Source organism: Oncorhynchus tshawytscha, linkage group LG10 (genome assembly GCF_018296145.1).
Source record: "Oncorhynchus tshawytscha isolate Ot180627B linkage group LG10, Otsh_v2.0, whole genome shotgun sequence".
In the NCBI taxonomy this organism is placed as follows: domain Eukaryota; kingdom Metazoa; phylum Chordata; class Actinopteri; order Salmoniformes; family Salmonidae; genus Oncorhynchus; species Oncorhynchus tshawytscha.
This window is the reverse complement of record NC_056438.1, coordinates 74,968,184-74,989,362: the sequence shown is the minus strand read 5'-3', so window position 1 is coordinate 74,989,362 and position 21,179 is coordinate 74,968,184. Positions and strand designations below refer to the sequence as shown.

General features: G+C 42.6%; 1 protein-coding gene across 4 annotated transcripts; it reads right to left on the bottom strand.

Annotated features, from left to right (window-relative positions):
• Window positions 1-882: 882 nt before the first annotated feature.
• LOC112260884 (SLAM family member 5) lies at window positions 883-19,307 on the bottom strand. Of its 4 annotated transcripts, XM_042329071.1 has the most exons (7): window positions 19,138-19,307; window positions 17,585-17,881; window positions 17,144-17,425; window positions 5,153-5,185; window positions 3,373-3,672; window positions 2,970-3,250; window positions 883-2,375 (listed from the first exon to the last, which is right to left on the bottom strand). In XM_042329071.1, exons 1-6 carry the CDS (start codon window positions 19,184-19,186, stop codon window positions 3,012-3,014), a joined length of 1,200 nt encoding a protein of 399 aa, XP_042185005.1. In that variant the 5' UTR covers window positions 19,187-19,307; the 3' UTR covers window positions 883-2,375; window positions 2,970-3,011. The 4 variants fall into 4 exon arrangements, with proteins under 4 accessions (XP_042185005.1, XP_042185006.1, XP_042185007.1 ...); XM_042329072.1 differs by lacking the exon at window positions 3,373-3,672 and having other exon boundaries at window positions 19,138-19,302; XM_042329073.1 differs by lacking the exons at window positions 3,373-3,672; window positions 5,153-5,185 and having other exon boundaries at window positions 19,138-19,303.
• Window positions 19,308-21,179: the final 1,872 nt, after the last annotated feature.

Here is a 21,179-nt window from a genome sequence, read left to right as displayed (position 1 = left end):
CTGATGCAAAAAAAAGAAGGAAATTCAAATGAGCCTTGTGAGTGGCTGAAAATGAGCAGTTATCTTTTTCTCCATGTGGGGGCAGTCTATTCATTGGGATCAGGGCTTGTTTCAAAATGATGTTCCGTCCCGCTCACTCAAACGATAGGCCTAAGGTCCTATTGCTGCAACATTCAAATGTACAAAAATGTACACTACCGTTCAAAAGTTTGGGATCACTTAGAAATGTCCTTGTTTTTTTTTAAAAAGCACATTTTTGGTCCATTTAAGATAACATCAAATTGGTAAGAAATACAGTGTAGACATTGTTAATGTTGTAAATGACTATTGTAACTGGAAAAAGATGATTTTTTAATGGAATATCTACAAAGGTGTACATAGGCCCATTATCAGCAACCATCACTCCTGTGTCCCAATGGCACGTTTTGTTAGCCTTTAAAATTATAAACTTGGATTAGCTAATTGATCATTAGAAAACCCTTTTGCAATTATGCACAGATGAAAACTGTTGACCTGATTAAAGAAGCAATAAAACTGTCCTTCTTTAGACTAGTTGAGTATATGGAGCATCATCATATGTGGGTTTGATTACAGGCACAAAATAACCAGAAACAAAGACCTTTCTTCTTAAACTCGTCAGTCTATTCTTGTTCTGAGAAATCTCGTACAATCTCGTACAACGCTGTGTATTACTCTCTTCACAGAACAGCGCATCTGGCACTAACCAGAATGGAAAGTGGAGTGGGAGGCCCCGGTGCACAGCTGAGCAAGGGGACAGGTACATTGGACAGGTACACATGTGGGCATGTGGTGTCAATATTGTGAACAGAGTGACCCATGGTGGCGGTGCGGTTATGGTATGGGCAGACATAAGCTACGGTCAACGAACACAATTGCATTTGATTTATTTGAATGCACAGAGGTACCATGACAAGGTCCTGAGGCCCATCGTCGTGCCATCCATCCATCCAGCCCCATGTCGCAAGGATCTGTACACAATTCCTGGAAGCTGAAAATGTCCCAGTTCTTCCACGGCCTGCATACTCAGACATTTCACCCTTTGAGCACGTGTGGGATGCTCTGGATCAACATGTACGACAGCGTGTCCCAGTTCCCACCAATATCCAGCAACTTTGTACAGCCATTGAAGAGGAGTGGGACAACATTTTCACAGACCACAATCAACAGCCTGATCAACTCTATGTGAAGGAGATGTGTCACGCTGCATAAGGCAAATGGTGGTCACACCAGATACTGACTGGTTTTCTGATCCACGCCCATATCTTTTATCTTAAGGTATCTGAGACCAACAGATGTATGTCTGTATTCCCAGTCATGTGAAATCCATAGATTAAGACCTAATTCATTTATTTAAATTGACTTATTTCCCTATAAGAACTGTAACTCAGTAAAATCTATGAAATTGTTGCATGATGAGATAAACAAAACATCTGGACTAGTGTCATGCACCCAGAACGTCCAGTTTAGACATCAGGCACATTTTAATGTAACAGTCCAAGCCTTCTGCGAGATTTGAAAACAGCAGGAGTATCCATGGTGACACAAGAGTCAATAGAACTGGTTGAGCTAGCCACAATGGGCTTCCTGGTTCCTGAGCTAATATAAGATTTCAGATAAATGAGTACAATAGAACAATGAACAATAACACTATGCTTATGAGCACATGTAGCAAAACGATAGCTTGATATACTGTAAAACTATTAATAGCATAGGTGGCGCTAACAACAGAGCTAACGGGAGCTAACAGAGCTGTCAATGGAAATTAAAATGGCAGGCACAGAATTACTGTTTACAATACACCTATCAACATGAGAAGCTGTGGCAGAATGATATCAATGCTATTTAATGGGAGTAAATACATTTTGAGGAGCTTGATTTGATCAGTCAATGCCTCAACTCTGCCTTGTAGTGTTTGGACAGGATCCAGACACAGAAGTGATTAGGTGGATCCCATCCCCTTATAGAGCATTGTCTGCTTCCAAAAGGTGTCAAATTTGTCAACAAAAGTAGGTTGACTGATCGATCATCCATCGAGGGAACTGGAGGCTTTATGTGGGAAGAGCAGTCAACTGACTGGCCAAGACCAGTATGACCAACAATTATTTCAAATAGAAAACCAGATGAGACAAAATACTGATAATAATCATCATGAATCTCTACTTTTTCAGTAATGAAGCATGAGCCTAAATCACTTTGTCTGAGGTAGAAAAAAATACAACACACATGATTCTATCCATAGTGGAATCTGTCCCTGATGTGGACAGTGATGACAGCAGAGATCATGATGACCAGCCCCACAGACACCAGGATGATCTTCAGCATGCACATAGACACGCTACCAGCAGGGGGAGACACTGGTTCACAACAAACAAACAATATGTTACAGTTCCTCTCACAGATTAGACACTTCCTCCTGTGTGAGATTAGTCTGGGGACACGATTACAGTTCTTCTATTAATACACTGAGTGTACAAAACATTAAGAACACCTGCTCTTTCCGTGACATAGACTGACCAGGTGAATCCAGGTGAAAGCTATGATCTCTTATTGATGTTACCTGTTAAATCCACTTCAATCAGTGTAGATGAAGGGGAGGAGACAGGTTGAAGAAGGATTTTAAGGCTTGAGACAACTGAGACATGGATTGTGTCTGTGTGCCATTCAGAGGGTGAATGGGAAAGACAAAATATTGAAGTTCTTTGAAACGGGATATGTGATAGGTGCCAGGACGACCAGCCAAGTTAACACAACTGTGGAAAGCAATGGAGTCAACATGGGCCACCTTGTAGAGTCCATGCCTAAACGAGCAGAGGCTCTTCTGAGGGGTAAAGTGGGGTGCAATTCAATTTTAGGAAGGTGTTCTTAATGTTTTGTGCACTCAGTGTATAACTGGCATACAATATTGGAGATGTGTATTTGTGTGCAGTATTTGTGTGTTTGTGTCTTACCAGATTTCAATGGACAGAGTTCCACTATCTCCTTGGTGTCGTTCACCCAGCTGACTTGGTTGCTGTGGTTACAGATGATGGAACCCCTGCCACATACACAGAGAGCAGGGGGACAGTGGAGGTCTCAGCCCCTCTACTCTCTCCTCCCACCTGAGAGCAGGTGCTGTTGTTACAGCTGGAGGTGACAGAGGTTTTCTGACCTCTGCAGGTCACAGTCACGTTACAGATGCCATTAATGGAGGAGACAGAGTCCACTGTCAGAACTGGTGGCTCAACTCTCTCTGAAAACAAATAGACAAACTGGGATAAATGGAGTTGTATACCAGTAGAAAATGTTTGGTCAAGTAAAGTGCTACCAAACAACAGCAAGAAGAACAACAACAAATAACAAGGATAAACCTACCTTGAACTACCAACACGTATTTAGCAACATTTCTGTCATTGTTACCACTCACTACTGCATCATAAAGTCCACTGTCTCCGTCCTGTATGTTCTTCAGTAGCAGAGAGAAGTCTCCCACACTAAATTCAGCCCTACCTCGGTACCTTTCAAAGGTAACTTTTGGGGGGTACTTTACAACAAGGTCTAATCTGTTAAACTTCCAAAAAAGCACATCAACCTCTTGGAGTTGAACATTTGTCTGGACATTCAGGAGAACATCCTGTCCCTTCAGCATAAACACAGAGGTCTCAGCACTGGGCTCTGAAATAAACACAGAGGTCTCAGCACTGGGCTCTGAAATAAACACAGAGGTCTCAGCACTGGGCTCTGAAATAAACACAGAGGTCTCAGCACTGGGCTCTGAAATAAACACAGAGGTCTCAGCACTGGGCTCTGAAATAAACACAGAGGTCTCAGCACTGGGCTCTGAAATAAACACAGAATAGTTGATGTGATGAAGAGGAAATGATGAGGATGATGAGGATGATGAGAATGGCATGATGAGGATGAATCCATAATTCCACAAGTATTAATGACGGCTTTGTGTTATACACAATCATGACATAGCAAGCTCTTATCCTGTGTTTAAAGCCTTATACAGAAATTATAATTACACAGAAAATGAAAGTAATTGTCTGAGGATTGTTGTAGATCTGACATAAAAATAAAAAGGGTCAGTTTGATGAAAAAGCTTTAAATAAAGGTTATAATCCAGGTCATGTCACAAACCACATGGCCCCAAATCACATTATACTAGAGGAGAACAGGCTACTCTGGAGAATCATTCTTCTTTAAGAAAGTTTGATCAAAGCTGAATGAATGTCTGTAGACTACTTTGAATCAACACTGTTTTACTCAGGAAGATCTAGATATGTCTGTAGGCTACTTTGAATAAACACTGTTTTACTCAGAATGATCTAGATATGTCTGTAGACTACTTTGAATCAACACTGTATAACTCAGGAAGATCTAGATATGTCTGTAGACTACTTTGAATCAACACTATAAAACTCAGGAAGATCTAGATATGTCTGTAGGCTACTTTGAATCAACACTATAACTCAGGAAGATCTAGATATGTCTGTAGGCTACTTTGAATCAACACTGTATAACTCAGGAAGATCTAGATATGTCTGTAGGCTACTTTGAATCAACACTATATAACTCAGGAAGATCTAGATATGTCTGTAGGCTACTTTGAATCAACACTGTATAACTCAGGAAGATCTAGATATGTCCGTCGTTTTATTGGGTATCTGTACTTTACTATTTATATTTTTGACAACTTTTACTTTTACTTCACCACATTACTGAAGAAAACAATGTACTTTTTACCTCCATACATTTTCCCTGACACCCAAAAGTACTTGTTCCATTTAGAATGCTTAGCAGGACAGGAAAATGTTCCCATTCACACATTTATCAAGAGGAGATCCCTGGTCATCCCTACTGCCTCTGATCTGGCGGACTCCCTTAAGAAATAAAACATCTGGTTTGCTTAATATAAGGAATGTGAAATGATTTAAACTTGTACTTTTCATACTAAAGTATATTTTAGCAAATACATTTGCTGTTGATACTTAAGTTTAATTGTTTTACTTTTACTCAAGAAGTATTTTACTGAGTGACTTTTACTAGAGTCATTTTCTATTAAGGTATCTATACTTTTACTGAAGTATGACAGTTGACTGCTCTTTATGAGGCCCAGACAACAGAACCTGAGAGAAACACAAAAGCCTACCTGATGATGCTATGCAGGTCAGCAATCCAATCCCTAAAAGGAGAGACATGGTGTTGAGATGGTGCTCCAATGAATATAATAGATAGGTAGACGGACGGACAGATTAACATATGAAATGTTTGCTTCTGTCTGTGTTTCCTGTTGAGCAACTTCTCTTTTCTGGCTCAACCCACACTGACAGCAGTAACACCAGCAGGATAGGTTTGATTCATGATGATTCATTGTGTGTCTTGCAAGTAAAGACAACTTGTAACTAAAATCGAGCCTGTGTTTATGTGCATCTCCCCAACAGAGAAATTCAAATCATTTACAGGACATTTCTGTACTAAATAAGATGCAACAGCAGAAAACTATAGATTCAGAGATCAACAACATTTGAGCCATGTTTGTTCAGGCTTTTTTCAACTTGAATGATACATTGAATAGTAAACACGTATTTGACTCCCTGTCAGGTGAGTCATTAGGGGACATTGGCTATTATAGTAAATAAAGAAACTGGTAAATATCAGCACATGATTATCAAAGTTTAGGTATTTATGACACAGGCAACATCCTGGAGGAGAACCTGGTTCAGTCTGATTTCCACCAGACACTGGGATATGAATTCCCCTTTCAGCAGAACAATAACCTAGAACACAATGTCACATCTACACTGGAGTTGCTTACCAAGAAGACAATGAGTTTTCCTGAGTGGCCGAGTTACAGATTTGACTTAAGGCTTCCTGTTAATTAAGGCTGTTTTCAAGGTTTTACTGTTAACCTACAAAGCATTACAAGGGCTTGCTCCTACCTATATCTCTGATTTGGTCCTGTCGTACATACCTACACGTACGCTACGGTCACAAGACGCAGGCCTCCTCATTGTCCCTACAATTTCTAAGCAAACAGCTGGAGGCAGGGCTTTATCCTATAGAGCTCCATTTTTATGGAATGTTCTGCCTATTCATGTGATAGACGCAGACTCGGTCTAGTCCTTTATGTCTTTACTGAAGAGTAATCTCTTCAGTAGGTCCCATGATTGAGTGTAGTCTGGCCCAGGGGTGCGAAGGTGAACAGCAAGGCACAGGAGCGAAGAACCACCTTTGCTGACTCTGCCTGGCTGGCTCCCCTCTCTCCACTGGGATTCTCTGCCGCTGACCCTATTACTGGGGCTCAGTTGGTAGAGCTGAATGGCATTTATTACATTGTCCTTATCAGGAGCGCATCCTCCTTAATCTCCTCCCACCAGCCACCTATGATGTGTGGGCCCTGGTCAAAAGTAGTGCACTGAATAGGGAATAGGGTTCTATAGGGTCCTGGTCTATAGTAGTGCATTATGTAGGGAATAGGGTTCTATAGGGTCCTGGTCTATAGTAGTGCACTATGTAGGGAATAGGGTTCTTTAGGGTCCTGGTCTAAAGTAGTGCACTATGTAGGGAATAGGGTTCTTTAGGGTCCTGGTCTATAGTAGTGCACTATGTAGGGAATAGAGGGCCATGTGGGACGTAGTCATGGTTCTCAGAACCCCTGCCTGGCCTGCACACTGTCCTGATCATAGTATGTTCATTTGGGTTGAGTTGCTTTACATAACATACCATTGACATTTGTCACCCTATGTACTGTAACTCTGATGGGGAGGGACTCTTATATTAACCCTATGTACTGTAACTCTGATGGGGAGGGACTCTTATAATACCCTATATTCACTGACAACGATGAGACAGCCTATAGGGAGCAGGTCAGAGACCTGACCGTGTGGTGCAAGGACAACAGTGGTGCCAGAATAACAACCTCTCCCTCAACGTAGCCAAGACTAAGGATATGATCGTGGACTACAGGAAAAGGACGACCGAGTACGCCCCCATTCTCATCGACGGGGCTGTAGGTGAGCAGGTTGAGAGCTTCAAGTTCCTTGGTGTCCACATCACTAACAAACTAGAATGGTCCAAACACACCAAGACAGCTGTGAAGAGGGCACGACAAAGCCTATTCCCCCTCAGGAAACTAAAAGATTTGGCATGGGTCCTGAGAACCTCAAAATGTTCTACAGCTGCAACAGTGGTTGCATCACTGCCTGCTACGGCAATTGCTCGGCCTCCGACCGCAAGGCACTACAGAGGGTAGTGCGTACGGCCCAGTACATCACTGGCCTGCCATCCAGGATATCTACACCAGGCGGTGTCAGAGGAAGGACCTAAATATTGTCAAAGACCCCAGCCACCCCAGTCATAGACTGTTCTCTCTACTACCGCATGGCAAGCGGAGTGCCAAGTCTAGGACAAAAAGGCTTCTCAACAGTTTTTACCACCAAGCCATAAGACTCCTGAACAAGTAATCAAGTGGCTACCCTGACTATTTGCATTGTGTGCCCCACCCCCAACCACTATTTGAAGCTGCTGCTACACTCTGTTTATCATATATGCACAGTCAATTTAACTATACATTCATGTACATATGTACATACTACCTCAAATGGCACGACCAACCAGTACTCCCGCACATTGGCTAACCGGGCTATCTGCATTGTGTCCCACCACCCACCAACCCCTATTTAAGCTACTGCTACTCTCTGTTCATCATATATGCATAGTCACTTTAACCGTATCTACAAGTACAGACTACCTTAATCAGTCTGACTAAACAGTGTCTGTATGTAGCCTCGCTACTTTTATAGCCTCGCTACTGTATACAGCCTCGCTACTGTTATTCACTGTCTTTTTACTCTTGTTTTTATTTCTTTACTTACCTATTGTTCACCTAATACCTTTTTTGCACTATTGGTTAGAGCCTGTAAGTAAGCATTTCACTGTTGTTTTATTCTTTATTTACCTTTATTTTACCTTTATTTTACTAGGCAAGTCAGTTAAGAACACATTCTTGTTTTCAATGACGGCCTAGGAACAGTTGGTTAACTGCCTTGTTCAGGGGCAGAACGACAGATTTGTACCTTGTCAGTTCAGGGATTTGATCTTGCAACCCTTCGGTTACGAGTCCACCGCTCTAAACACTAGGCTACCTGTATTCGGCGCACGTGACAAATAAACATTGATTTGATTTGATTAACCCTATGTACTGTAACTCTGATGGGGAGGGACTCTTATAAAACCCTACAGTGTGTACTGTAACTCTGATGGGGAGGGACTCTTATATAACCCTATGTTCTGTAACTCTGATGGGGAGGGACTCTTATGTAACACTATGTACTGTAACTCTGATGGGGAGGGACTCTTATGTAACCCTACAGTGTGTACTGTAACTCTGATAGGGAGGGACTCTTATATAACCCTATGTACTGTAACTCTGATGGGGAGGGACTCTTATGTAACCCTACAGTGTGTACTGTAACTCTGATGGGGAGGGACTCTTATATAACCCTATGTTCTGTAACTCTGATAGGGAGGGACTCTTATATAACCCTATTTCTATAACTCTGATGGGGGAGTGATGCCAGAGAGAGAGGTGGAGAGACGCCCCAATCACTCGGCAGGCAGGACAGACAGGCATGCAGGCAGGACAGACAGGCATGACAGACAGGCATGACAGACAGGCATGCAGGCAGGACAGACAGGCATGACAGACAGGCATGCAGGCAGGACAGACAGGCAGGACAGACAGGCATGCAGACAGGACGGACAGACAGACAGACAGGCAGGACAGACAGGCATGCAGGCAGGACAGACAGGCATGCAGGCAGGACAGACAGGCATGCAGGCAGGCAGGACCTGCACAGACTCAGGTTGTACAACACACTTGACACAATGTTTGTAACAACAGTTCATTTTTGGACACAGACAACAGAAGGTTTTTCTGCACAGAATTATTGACACAACCATTGTTCTGTGTCGACTTTCCACTAAGCTTGTGTCATTGTTCACCAAAGTCGTTGTAGCTCAGTTGTACAACTTGAGTGTGTACGGCGCAGCAGTGATGGATGGTTTATGGGAAGTGGACGAGTCACGTGTCACCATCAGCAGTGTTTGTGGTGTAGCACTTAACAGAAAATACCCTTGAGATTGAAATAGCATTTCCTCAAAAATACCCATGTACATTGCCTTCTGAAAGTATTCTGACCACTTGACCTTTTCAGCATTTTGTTACGTTACAGCCTTATTCTAAAATGTATTGAATATAAAACTACACACAATACCCCATAATCACAAAGAAAAAACAGGTTTTTAGAAATGTTAGCAAATATATAAAAATAACAGAGACACTTTGCTATGAGACTCGAAATTGAGCTCAGGTGCATCCTGTTTCCTTTGATAATCATTGAGAGGTTTCTACTACTTGATTGCAGTCCACCTGTGGTAAATTCAATTGTTTTGACATGATTTGAAAAAGCACACACCTGTCTATATAAGGTCCCACAGTTGTCAGTGCATGTCAGAGCTAAAAACAAGCCATGAGGTTAAAGGAATTGCTCGTAGAGTTCTGATATAGGATTGTGTAGAGACACAAACCTGGGGAAGAGCACAAAAACATTTCTGCAGCATTGAAGGTCCCCAAGAACTCATTGGCCTCCATCATTCTTAAATGGAAGAAGTTTGGAACCACCAAGACTCTTTCTAGAGCTGGCTGACCTGTCAAACTGAGCAATCAGGGGAGATGGGTATTGGTCAGAGAGGTGACCAAGAACCTGGTAATCACTCTGATAGAGCTCCAGAGTTCCTCAGTGGAGATGTGAGAATATTCCAGAAGGACAACAATCTCTACAGCACTCCACCAATCAAGCCTTTATGGTAGAGTAGCCAGACGGAAGCCACTCCTCAGCAAAAGGCACATGACAGCCCACTTGGAGTTTGACAAATGGCATCTAAAGACTCTGACCATGGGAAACAAGATTCTCTGTTGTATTCGGTGCAACTGAAAATAAACTTTGATTTGTTTTGAACCCAAGGTGGAACTCTTTGGCTTGAATGCCAAGCGTCACACCTGGAGGAAACCTGGCATGGTGAAGCATGGTGGTGGTGGCAGCATCATGCTGTGGGGACTGGGAGACTAGTCAGGATCGAGGGAAAGATCAACAGACCAAATTACAGTGAAATCCTTGACGATAACCTTCTCCGCTCAGGACCTCAGATTGTGGCGAAGGTTCACCTTCCAACAGAACAACGACCCTAAGCACACAGTCAAAACAACACCAGATTGGCTTGGAGACAAGTCTTTGGATGTCCTTGAGCCTGGACTTGATTCTGATCGAATATGTCTGGAGAGACCTGAAAATAGCTCTGCGGCAACTCTCCCCATCCAACCTGGCAGAGTTTGAGACTATCTGCAGAGATGTCAACATCCGGCGCCGACAGAGATGGCCGCCCTCGCTTCACGTTCCTAGGAAACTAGGCATTTTTTTTTTTTTACATGTTATTTCTTACATTGTTACCCCAGGAAATATTAGGTTTTATTACATACAGTCTGGAAGTACTATTGGATATAAGAGCAACGCCAACATTACGAGCAGGAATACGACTTTCCCGAAGCGGATTTTCTGTTTGGTCCACCACCCAGGACAATGGATCGGATCCCAGCCGGCGACCCTAAACAACGACGCCGCAGAAGGGGCAGACAGAGCGGTCTTCTGGTCAAGCTCCGTAGACGGGCACATCGCGCACCGCTCCCTACCATACTACTCGCTAATGTCCAGTCTCTTGACAACAGGGTAGACGGAATCCGAGCAAGGGTTGCCTTCCAGAGAGACACAAACATCTCTCTAGTAAGAAGAGGGGCGGGGGGTGTATACCTTATGATTAACGAGATGTGGTGTGATCATAACAACATACAGGAACTCAAGTCCTTTTGTTCACCTGACCTAGAATTCTTTACAATCAAATGCCACATTATCTCCCAAGAGAATTCTCTTCAGTCATACTCACAGTCGTGTATATCCCGCCCCAATCAGACGGCCCTGACATTGACGGCCCTGAAAGAACTTCATTTGACTCTATGTAAACTGGAAACCACATATCCTGAGGCCGCATTTATTGTAGCTGAGGATTTTAACAAGGCTAATCTGAAAACAAGGCTCCAATAATTTTATCAGCATATAGAATGCACAACCCTGGCTGGCAAAACCCTAGATCATTGTTATTCTAACTTCCGCGATGTATATAAAGCCCTCCCCTCCCTCCTTTCAGAAAATCTGACCACAACTCCATTTTGTTACTCCCAGCCTATAGACAGAAACTAAAACAGGAAGCGCCTGTGCTCTGGTCTGTTCAACGCTGGTCCGACCAATCGGACGCTTCAAGATTGATTGATAACGTGGACTGGGATATGTCCCGAATAGCGTCGGACAATAACATTGATTTGGTGAGCGAGTTTATTAGCAAGTGCATCGTTGATGTTGTACCCACAGCGTCTATTAAAACATTCCCCAACCAGAAACCATGGATTGATGGCAGCATTCGCGCAAAACTGAAACCGTGAACCACGGCTTTTAATCAGGGCAAAATTACCGTAAACATGACCGAATACAAACAGTGTAGCTATTCCCTCCGCAAGGCAATTAAACAAGCTAAGTGTTAGTGTAGAGACGCAATTCAACGGCTCAGACACGAGAGGTATGTGGCAGGGTCTACAGTCAATCACGGACTACAAAAGGAAAACCATCCCCGGCGCAGACAACGATGTCTTGCCTCCAGACAAACTAAACAACTTCTTTGCTCGCTTTGAGGACAACACAGGGCCACTGACACGGCCCCCTACCAAAACCTGCGGGCTCTCCTTCACTGCAGCCAACGTGAGTAAAACATTTAAACGTGTTAACCCTTGCAAGGCTGCCGGCCCAGTAGGCATCCCCAGCCACGTCATCAGAGCATGCGCAGACCAGCTGGCTGGTGTGTTTACGGACATATTCAATCAATCCCTATCCCAGTCGGCTGTTCCCACATGCTTCAAGAGGGCCACCATTGTTCCAGTTCCGAAGAAAGCGAAGGTATCTGAGCTAAATGACTATCGCCCCGTAGCACTCACTTCCGTCATCATGAAGTGCTTTGAGAGAATAGTCAAGGACCATACCACCTCCACCCTACCTGACACCCTAGACCCACTCCAATTTGCTTACCGCCCCCAATAGGTCCAAAGACAACGCAATCGCAATCACACTGCACACTGCCCTAACCCATCTGGACAAAAGGAAAATCTATGTGAGAATGCTGTTCATCAACAACAGCTCAGCATTTAACACCATAGTACCCTCCAAACTCGTCATTAAGCTCGAGACCCTGGGTCACAACCCCGCCCTGTGCAACTGGGTCCTGGACTTCCTGACGGGCCACCCCCAGGTGGTGAGGGTAGGTAACAACATCTCGCTGATCCTCAACACTGGGGCCCCATAAGGGTGCGTTCTCAACCCTCTCCTGTACTCCCTGTTCACCCATGACTGTGTGGCCATGCACGCCTCCAACTCAATCATCAAGTTTGCAGACGACACTACAGTGGTAGGCTTGATTACCAACAACGACGAGACGGCCTACAGGGAGGAGGTGAAGGCCCTCGGAGTGTGGTGTCAGGAAAATAACCTCACACTCAATGTCAACAAAACAAAGGAGATGATTGTGGATTTCAGGAAACAGCAGAGGGAGCAGCCCCCTATCCACAACGACGGGACAGTAGTGGAGAAGGTGGAAAGTTTTAAGTCCTTCGGCGTACACATCATGGACAAACTGAAATGGTCCACCCACACAGACAGCATGGTGAAGAAGGTGCAGCAGCGCCTCTTCAACCTCACGAGGCTGAAGAAATTTGGCTCGTTACCAAAAACACTCACAAACTTTTACAGATGTACAATCGAGAGCATCCTGTCGGGCTGTATCACCGCCTGGTATGGCAACTGCTCCGCCCACAACCGTAAGGCTCTCCAGAGGGTAGTGAGGTCTGCACAACGCATCACCGGGGGCAAACTACCTGCCCTCCAGGACACCAACACCACCCGATGTCACAGGAAGGCCAACAATATTGTCAAGGACAACAACCACCCGAGCACCTGCCTGTTCAAACCGTTATCATCCAGAAGGCGAGATCAGTACAGGTGCATCAAAGCAGGGACCGAGAGGCTGAAAACAGCTTCTATCTCAAGGCCATCAGACCGTTAAACAGCCATCACTAACATTGAGTGGCTGCTGCCAAAATACTGACTCATCTCTAGCCACTTTAATAATGAAAAAATGTATGTAATAAATGTATCACAAGCAACTTTAAACAATGCCACTTTATATAATGTTTACATTCCCTACATTATTCATCTCATATGTACACCTCTGTATATACTATACTCTATACCATCTACTGCATCTTCCCTATGCCGTTCGGCTCATTCATGTATTTTTATGTACATATTCTTATACATTCCTTTACACTTATAAGGTATAAGGTAGTTGTTGGTAGTTGTTGTGAAATTGTTAGGTTAGATTACTTGTTAGATATTACTGCACTGTCGGAACTAGAAGCACAAGCATTTCGCTACTCGCATTAACATCTGCTAACCATGTGTATGTGACCAACAAAATACAGATGTGTCAAGCGTGTAGTGTCATACCCAAGAAGACTTGAGGCTGTAGTTGCTGCCAAAGGTGCTTCAACAAATTACTGAGTAAATGGTCTGAATACTTATGTAAATGTGATATTTCCATTTTATTTTTTTTATTTCTAAAAACATATTTTTCTTTGTCATTACAGGGTTTTGTGCATAGATTGATTATTTTTATCAATTTTAGAATAAGACTGTAACCTATCAAAATGTGGAAAAAGTCAAGGGGTCTGAATACTTTCTGAATGCACTGTATCTCTCCGATTTGGTCCTGCCGTATATACCTACACTTACGCTATTTTTATGGAATGGTCTGCCTATGGATGTGAGAGATGCAAACTCTGTCTCGACCATTAAGTCTTTACTGAAGACTCATCTCTTCAGGAGGTCCTCTCTCTCCACCCGAACCTGAGCCCTAGGACCATGCCTCAGGACTACCTGGCCTGATGACTCCTGGCTGTCACCATCCCCAGTCCACCTGGTCGTGCTGCTGATCCTGATTCTGCTGTTCTGCCTGCGGCTATGGAACCTTGACTTCTTAACCAGATGTGCTACCTTTTCCCAGACCTGCTGTTTTCGACTCTCCCTCTCTCTCTCTCTCCCTCCCTCCCTCCCTCCCTACCACACCTACTGTCTCGATCTCTGAATACTTGACAATGAAAAGCCAACTGACATCCGAAGGTGCTGACCTGTTGCACCCTGTACAACCACTGTGATTATTGTTTGACAGTGCTAGTCATCTATGAAACTTTGAACATCTTGAAGAATGATCTGGCCTTAATGGCCATGTACCCTGAAAGTCTCCACCCGACACAGCCAGAGGAGGACTGGCCACCCCTCAGAGCCTGGTTACTCTCTAGGTTCCTTCCTAGGTTCCTACCCATCTTGTGATTTTTTCGTAGCTACGTGCTTCCTAGCCATCTGCATTGCTTTGCTGTTTGGGGTTTTAGGCTGAGTTTTTGTATAGCACTTTGTGACATCTGCTGATGTAAAAGGGCTTTAGAAATACATTTGATTTGATTAGATACTGACTACACACCCATTCACATGCAAGCTGTTGCTGCTCTGTTTTTCTTATATCCTGTTGCCTAGTCTCCTTATTCCAATAAATATCTACCTCCATTACTCCAGTTTCCCTGCACATGTAAATATGGTATTGGAACTGACTTTTTAAATATTTCCTGTATATAGTATGCTTACTTACTTTATTGTTTATTTTTTATTCTTATTTCTCGTGTGTGTTTTTTTCTAGTAATACATTGTTATTGATTATTGCATTGTTGAGTTTGCAAGAAAGGCATTTCAGACAGACACACCTTATTATGATACAGTACCATGGAGGTGCATGGAGAGGAATAAATGCACTTAATAAAATAAAATATGAATTTGAAACATTAGAATATTAAATCCATTTCATTTTAGAAAGAATCAAGATTACTCAGTGTGATGGTGTTGTTCATGGTGAGTCTATAGCAGGGGTTGTAACCGGTTCAGGGAACAGAACCGAAAACCGAAAAAAAGAAAAATATTACAAAAGAGGAAGAGAAACAGAACCGAGAATGAAAGTAAGCTCTTGGGTTCCGGAACAGAACCATTGTTTTCAAATCTTGAGAACTGGTTAATAATGTTCCTTTTCATTCCCCAAAGATTATTAATTTTGTCTGGTATACACTCAGTGTACAAAACATGAAGGACACCTTCCTAATATTGAGTTGAAACCCCCTTTTGCCCTCAGAATGACCTCAATTCGTCGGTGCATGGACTCTGCAAGGTTTCAAAAGAATTCCACAGGGATGCTGGACCATGTTGACTCCAATGCTTCCCACAGTTGTGTCAAGTTGGCTGGACGTCCTTCGGGTGATGGTCTGGATATCATATTATTGAAGTGTATTTAACAAGTGACACCAATAAGGAATCATAGCTTTCACCTGGATTCACCTCCTCAGTCGGTCATGGACAGAGCAGGTGTTCTTAATGCTTTGTACACACAGGTACACACAGGTATATCAGTATAACACTTGGTTAGAGGGAACATTTTAATCAGTTTTTAATAAATTGTAAAAATGTAAAGTCAGTGTTTGGGGCAAAAAGCCCCCAGGGGAAATCAATGCAAGTCAATGGTACCTACAGTATGTTAACATTTTCCAAATCATGTCCAAATCATCAATAAGTAACTTATTTGAGTTACACAAACAATTTTGAGATACTTTCGGATGAATTGGACAGGAGGGGTGAAAATAAACAGAGTGGACGAACGTCAAAACCTCATCCTAGTGAGGATATTAACAGTGAGATGTGCATTGTCATTCTGTTACGATATTTAAAGCTTACGATTTTTAAAGCTTATCGATATTTAAAGCTTGTCACGATTTCTATTTTTAGTTTTGTATCTTTATCTTTCACTGCATTGTTGAAAATGACCCGTCTGTAAAGATTTCACTGTTAGTCTACACCTGTTGTTTACCAAGCATGTGACTAAATCAAATTTGATTTGATTTCATCATACTGGGTATTAAGAAGAAACAAATGGCCCATACACATGTGATACTGTATGCTATGCTATGTCATGTGATACTGTATGCTATGCTATGTCATGTGATACTGTATGCTATGCTATGTCATGTGATACTGTATGCTATGCTATGTCATGTGATATTGTATGCTATGCTATGTCATGTGATACTGTATGCTATGCTATGTCATGTGATACTGTATTATGTCAGGCCATGTTATGTTATATTACGTTTTGATAACTTATGTAGCAACTGACAAATGTAAAAAGTACTTTTATGACCTAATCTTACAGTGACACAGAGCAGGAATCACGTTGTCTAAAAAGACAATACACATGATTCTATCCATAGTGGAATCTGTGCCTGATGTGGACAGTGATGACAGCAGAGATCATGATGACCAGCCCCACAGACACCAGGATGATCTTCAGCATGCACATAGACATGCTACCAGCAGGGGAGACACTGGTTCACAACAAACAAACAATATGTTACAGTTCCTCTCACAGATTAGACACTTCCTCCTGTTTGCACTTCCTCCTCTGTGTCTGGGGATGCTAGTAGGTGCCAGGCACACTGGTTTTTGTCAAGAACTCCAAGACTGCTTGGTTTTCAAACTGAACAATTTATTGTTGAGCTTGGACATCCACACAACTTGACACAACTGTGGGAAGCATTGGAGTCAACATGGGCCAGCATCCCTGTGGAACGCATTCAACACCTTGTAGAGTCCATTCCTGGATGAATTTCTGCTGTGAGTGTAAAAGTTGGGGTGAAACTCAATATATGGAGGTGTTCTTAATGTATTGTGAGCACACACACACAGGTATGTTAATTCATACATATAGTTAGAATAGTTCTTAATGTTTTGTACACTCAGTGTACATCAGACATACCGTATTTAAGATGTCTATTTGTGTGTGTGAGTGTGAGTGTGCGTGTGAGTGTGAGTGTGAGTGTGTGTGTGTGTCTTACCAGATTTCATTGGACAGAGTTCCACTATCTCCTTGGTGTCGTTGGCCCAGCTGACTTGGTTGCTGTGGTTACAAATGATGGAACCCCCTGCCACATAGACAGAGAGCAGGGGGACAGTGGAGGTCTCAGCCCCTCTACTCTCTCCTCCCACCTGAGAGCAGGTGCTGCTGTTACAGCTGGAGGTGACAGAGGTTTTCTGGCCTCTGCAGGTCACAGTCACGTTACAGTTGCCATTGATGGTGGAGTTAGAGTCCAATGTCAGGACTGGAGGCTCAACTCTCTCTGAAAACAAATAAAACCCCATTATTGTTAATATATTAACCTGAGTACAGGAGCTAGAGTACTAATGAATATGCATTTAACCTGAACTCTATTGATCTATTGATTGATACTGTAACTGTGTCACGTTATAATAAATTATAAAAAACTAGTCAAACATACCTTGGAGAACTAACTGGTGTACAATAATAGTCTTTTCTTTGTCACCACTCACTACTGCAGTATAAGGTCCACTGTCTCCTTCCTGTATGTTCTTCAGTAGCAGAGAGAAGTTTCCCTTATAAAACTCAACCCTGTTGTTGTACCTAGGAGACACTCTCACTGACAATGTATCAGTGCATCTTAGGATATTAGCTGATCCGAAGCTCCACTTGAAAACCTCCAACTCTCTCAGTTGAACATTTTCCTGGACATCTAGACAAATGTCCTGTCCCTTCAGCACAAACACAGAGCTGAAATCTGTGAAATAAACACACAGAATAAATAATGTGATGAGGATGATGAGGATGATGAGAATGGCATAATGAGGATGAATCCATAATTCCACAAGTATTAATGACGGCTTTGTGTTATACACAATCATGTGACATAGCAAGCTCTTATCCTGTGTTTAAAGCCTTATACAGAAATGATAATTACACAGAAAATGAAAGTAATTGTCTGAGGATTGTTGTAGATCTGACATAAAAATAAAAAGGGTCAGTTTGATGAAAAAGCTTTAAATAAAGGTTATAATCCAGGTCATGTCACAAACCACATGGCCCCAAATCACATTATACTAGAGGAGAACAGGCTACTCTGGAGAATCATTCTTCTTTAAGAAAGTTTGATCAAAGCTGAATGAATGTCTGTAGACTACTTTGAATCAACACTGTTTTACTCAGGAAGATCTAGATATGTCTGTAGGCTACTTTGAATAAACACTGTTTTACTCAGAATGATCTAGATATGTCTGTAGACTACTTTGAATCAAAACTATATAACTCAGGAAGATCTAGATATGTCTGTAGACTACTTTGAATCAACACTATAAAACTCAGGAAGATCTAGATATGTCTGTAGACTACTTTGAATCAACACTGTATAACTCAGGAAGATCTAGATATGTCTGTAGGCTACTTTGAATCAACACTATAAAACTCAGGAAGATCTAGATATGTCTGTAGGCTACTTTGAATCAACACTGTATAACTCAGGAAGATCTAGATATGTCCGTCGTTTTATTGGGTATCTGTACTTTACTATTTATATTTTTGACAACTTTTACTTTTACTTCACCACATTACTGAAGAAAACAATGTACTTTTTCCTCCATACATTTTCCCTGACACCCAAAAGTACTTGTTCCATTTAGAATGCTTAGCAGGACAGGAAAATGTTCCCATTCACACATTTATCAAGAGGAGATCCCTGGTCATCCCTACTGCCTCTGATCTGGCGGACTCCCTTAAGAAATAAAACATCTGGTTTGCTTAATATAAGGAATGTGAAATGATTTAAACTTGTACTTTTCATACTAAAGTATATTTTAGCAAATACATTTGCTGTTGATACTTAAGTTGAATTGTTTTACTTTTACTCAAGAAGTATTTTACTGAGTGACTTTTACTAGAGTCATTTTCTATTAAGGTATCTATACTTTTACTGAAGTATGACAGTTGACTGCTCTTTATGAGGCCCAGACAACAGAACCTGAGAGAAACACAAAAGCCTACCTGATGATGCTATGCAGGTCAGCAATCCAAACCCTAAAAGGAGAGACATGGTGTTGAGATGGTGCTCCAATGAATATAATAGATAGGTAGACGGACGGACAGATTAACATATGAAATGTTTGCTTCTGTCTGTGTTTCCTGTTGAGCAACTTCTCTTTTCTGGCTCAACCCACACTGACAGCAGTAACACCAGCAGGATAGGTGTGATTCATGATGATTCATTGTGTGTCTTGCAAGTAAAGACAACTTGTAACTAAAATCGAGCCTGTGTTTATGTGCATCCCCCAACAGAGAAAATCAAATCATTTACAGGACATTTCTGTACTAAATAAGATGCAACAGCAGAAAACTATAGATTCAGAGATCAACAACATTTGAGCCATGTTTGTTCAGGCTTTTTTCAACTTGAATGATACATTGAATAGTAAACACGTATTTGACTCCCTGTCAGGTGAGTCATTAGGGGACATTGGCTATTATAGTAAATAAAGAAACTGGTAAATATCAGCACATGATTATCAAAGTTTAGGTATTTATGACACAGGCAACATCCTGGAGGAGAACCTGGTTCAGTCTGATTTCCACCAGACACTGGGATATGAATTCCCCTTTCAGCAGAACAATAACCTAGAACACAATGTCACATCTACACTGGAGTTGCTTACCAAGAAGACAATGAGTTTTCCTGAGTGGCCGAGTTACAGATTTGACTTAAGGCTTCCTGTTAATTAAGGCTGTTTTCAAGGTTTTACTGTTAACCTACAAAGCATTACAAGGGCTTGCTCCTACCTATATCTCTGATTTGGTCCTGTCGTACATACCTACACGTACGCTACGGTCACAAGACGCAGGCCTCCTCATTGTCCCTACAATTTCTAAGCAAACAGCTGGAGGCAGGGCTTTATCCTATAGAGCTCCATTTTTATGGAATGTTCTGCCTATTCATGTGATAGACGCAGACTCGGTCTAGTCCTTTATGTCTTTACTGAAGAGTAATCTCTTCAGTAGGTCCCATGATTGAGTGTAGTCTGGCCCAGGGGTGCGAAGGTGAACAGCAAGGCACAGGAGCGAAGAACCACCTTTGCTGACTCTGCCTGGCTGGCTCCCCTCTCTCCACTGGGATTCTCTGCCGCTGACCCTATTACTGGGGCTCAGTTGGTAGAGCTGAATGGCATTTATTACATTGTCCTTATCAGGAGCGCATCCTCCTTAATCTCCTCCCACCAGCCACCTATGATGTGTGGGCCCTGGTCAAAAGTAGTGCACTGAATAGGGAATAGGGTTCTATAGGGTCCTGGTCTATAGTAGTGCATTATGTAGGGAATAGGGTTCTATAGGGTCCTGGTCTATAGTAGTGCACTATGTAGGGAATAGGGTTCTTTAGGGTCCTGGTCTAAAGTAGTGCACTATGTAGGGAATAGGGTTCTTTAGGGTCCTGGTCTATAGTAGTGCACTATGTAGGGAATAGAGGGCCATGTGGGACGTAGTCATGGTTCTCAGAACCCCTGCCTGGCCTGCACACTGTCCTGATCATAGTATGTTCATTTGGGTTGAGTTGCTTTACATAACATACCATTGACATTTGTCACCCTATGTACTGTAACTCTGATGGGGAGGGACTCTTATATTAACCCTATGTACTGTAACTCTGATGGGGAGGGACTCTTATAATACCCTATATTCACTGACAACGATGAGACAGCCTATAGGGAGCAGGTCAGAGACCTGACCGTGTGGTGCAAGGACAACAGTGGTGCCAGAATAACAACCTCTCCCTCAACGTAGCCAAGACTAAGGATATGATCGTGGACTACAGGAAAAGGATGACCGAGTACGCCCCCATTCTCATCGACGGGGCTGTAGGTGAGCAGGTTGAGAGCTTCAAGTTCCTTGGTGTCCACATCACTAACAAACTAGAATGGTCCAAACACACCAAGACAGCTGTGAAGAGGGCACGACAAAGCCTATTCCCCCTCAGGAAACTAAAAAGATTTGGCATGGGTCCTGAGAACCTCAAAATGTTCTACAGCTGCAACAGTGGT

Excerpts from the sequence above, each read along its gene's own strand:
- LOC112260884 (XM_042329071.1), bottom strand. The coding sequence starts at position 19,186 with ATGTCTCTCCTTTTAGGGTTTGGATTGCTGACCTGCATAGCATCATCA. Across the intron at positions 3,673-5,152 it reads GACCTGCATAGCATCATCAG|AGCCCAGTGCTGAGACCTCT; the intron begins GTAGGCTTTTGT and ends TGTTTATTTCAG. Across the intron at positions 3,251-3,372 it reads ATACGTGTTGGTAGTTCAAG|AGAGAGTTGAGCCACCAGTT; the intron begins GTAGGTTTATCC and ends ATTTGTTTTCAG.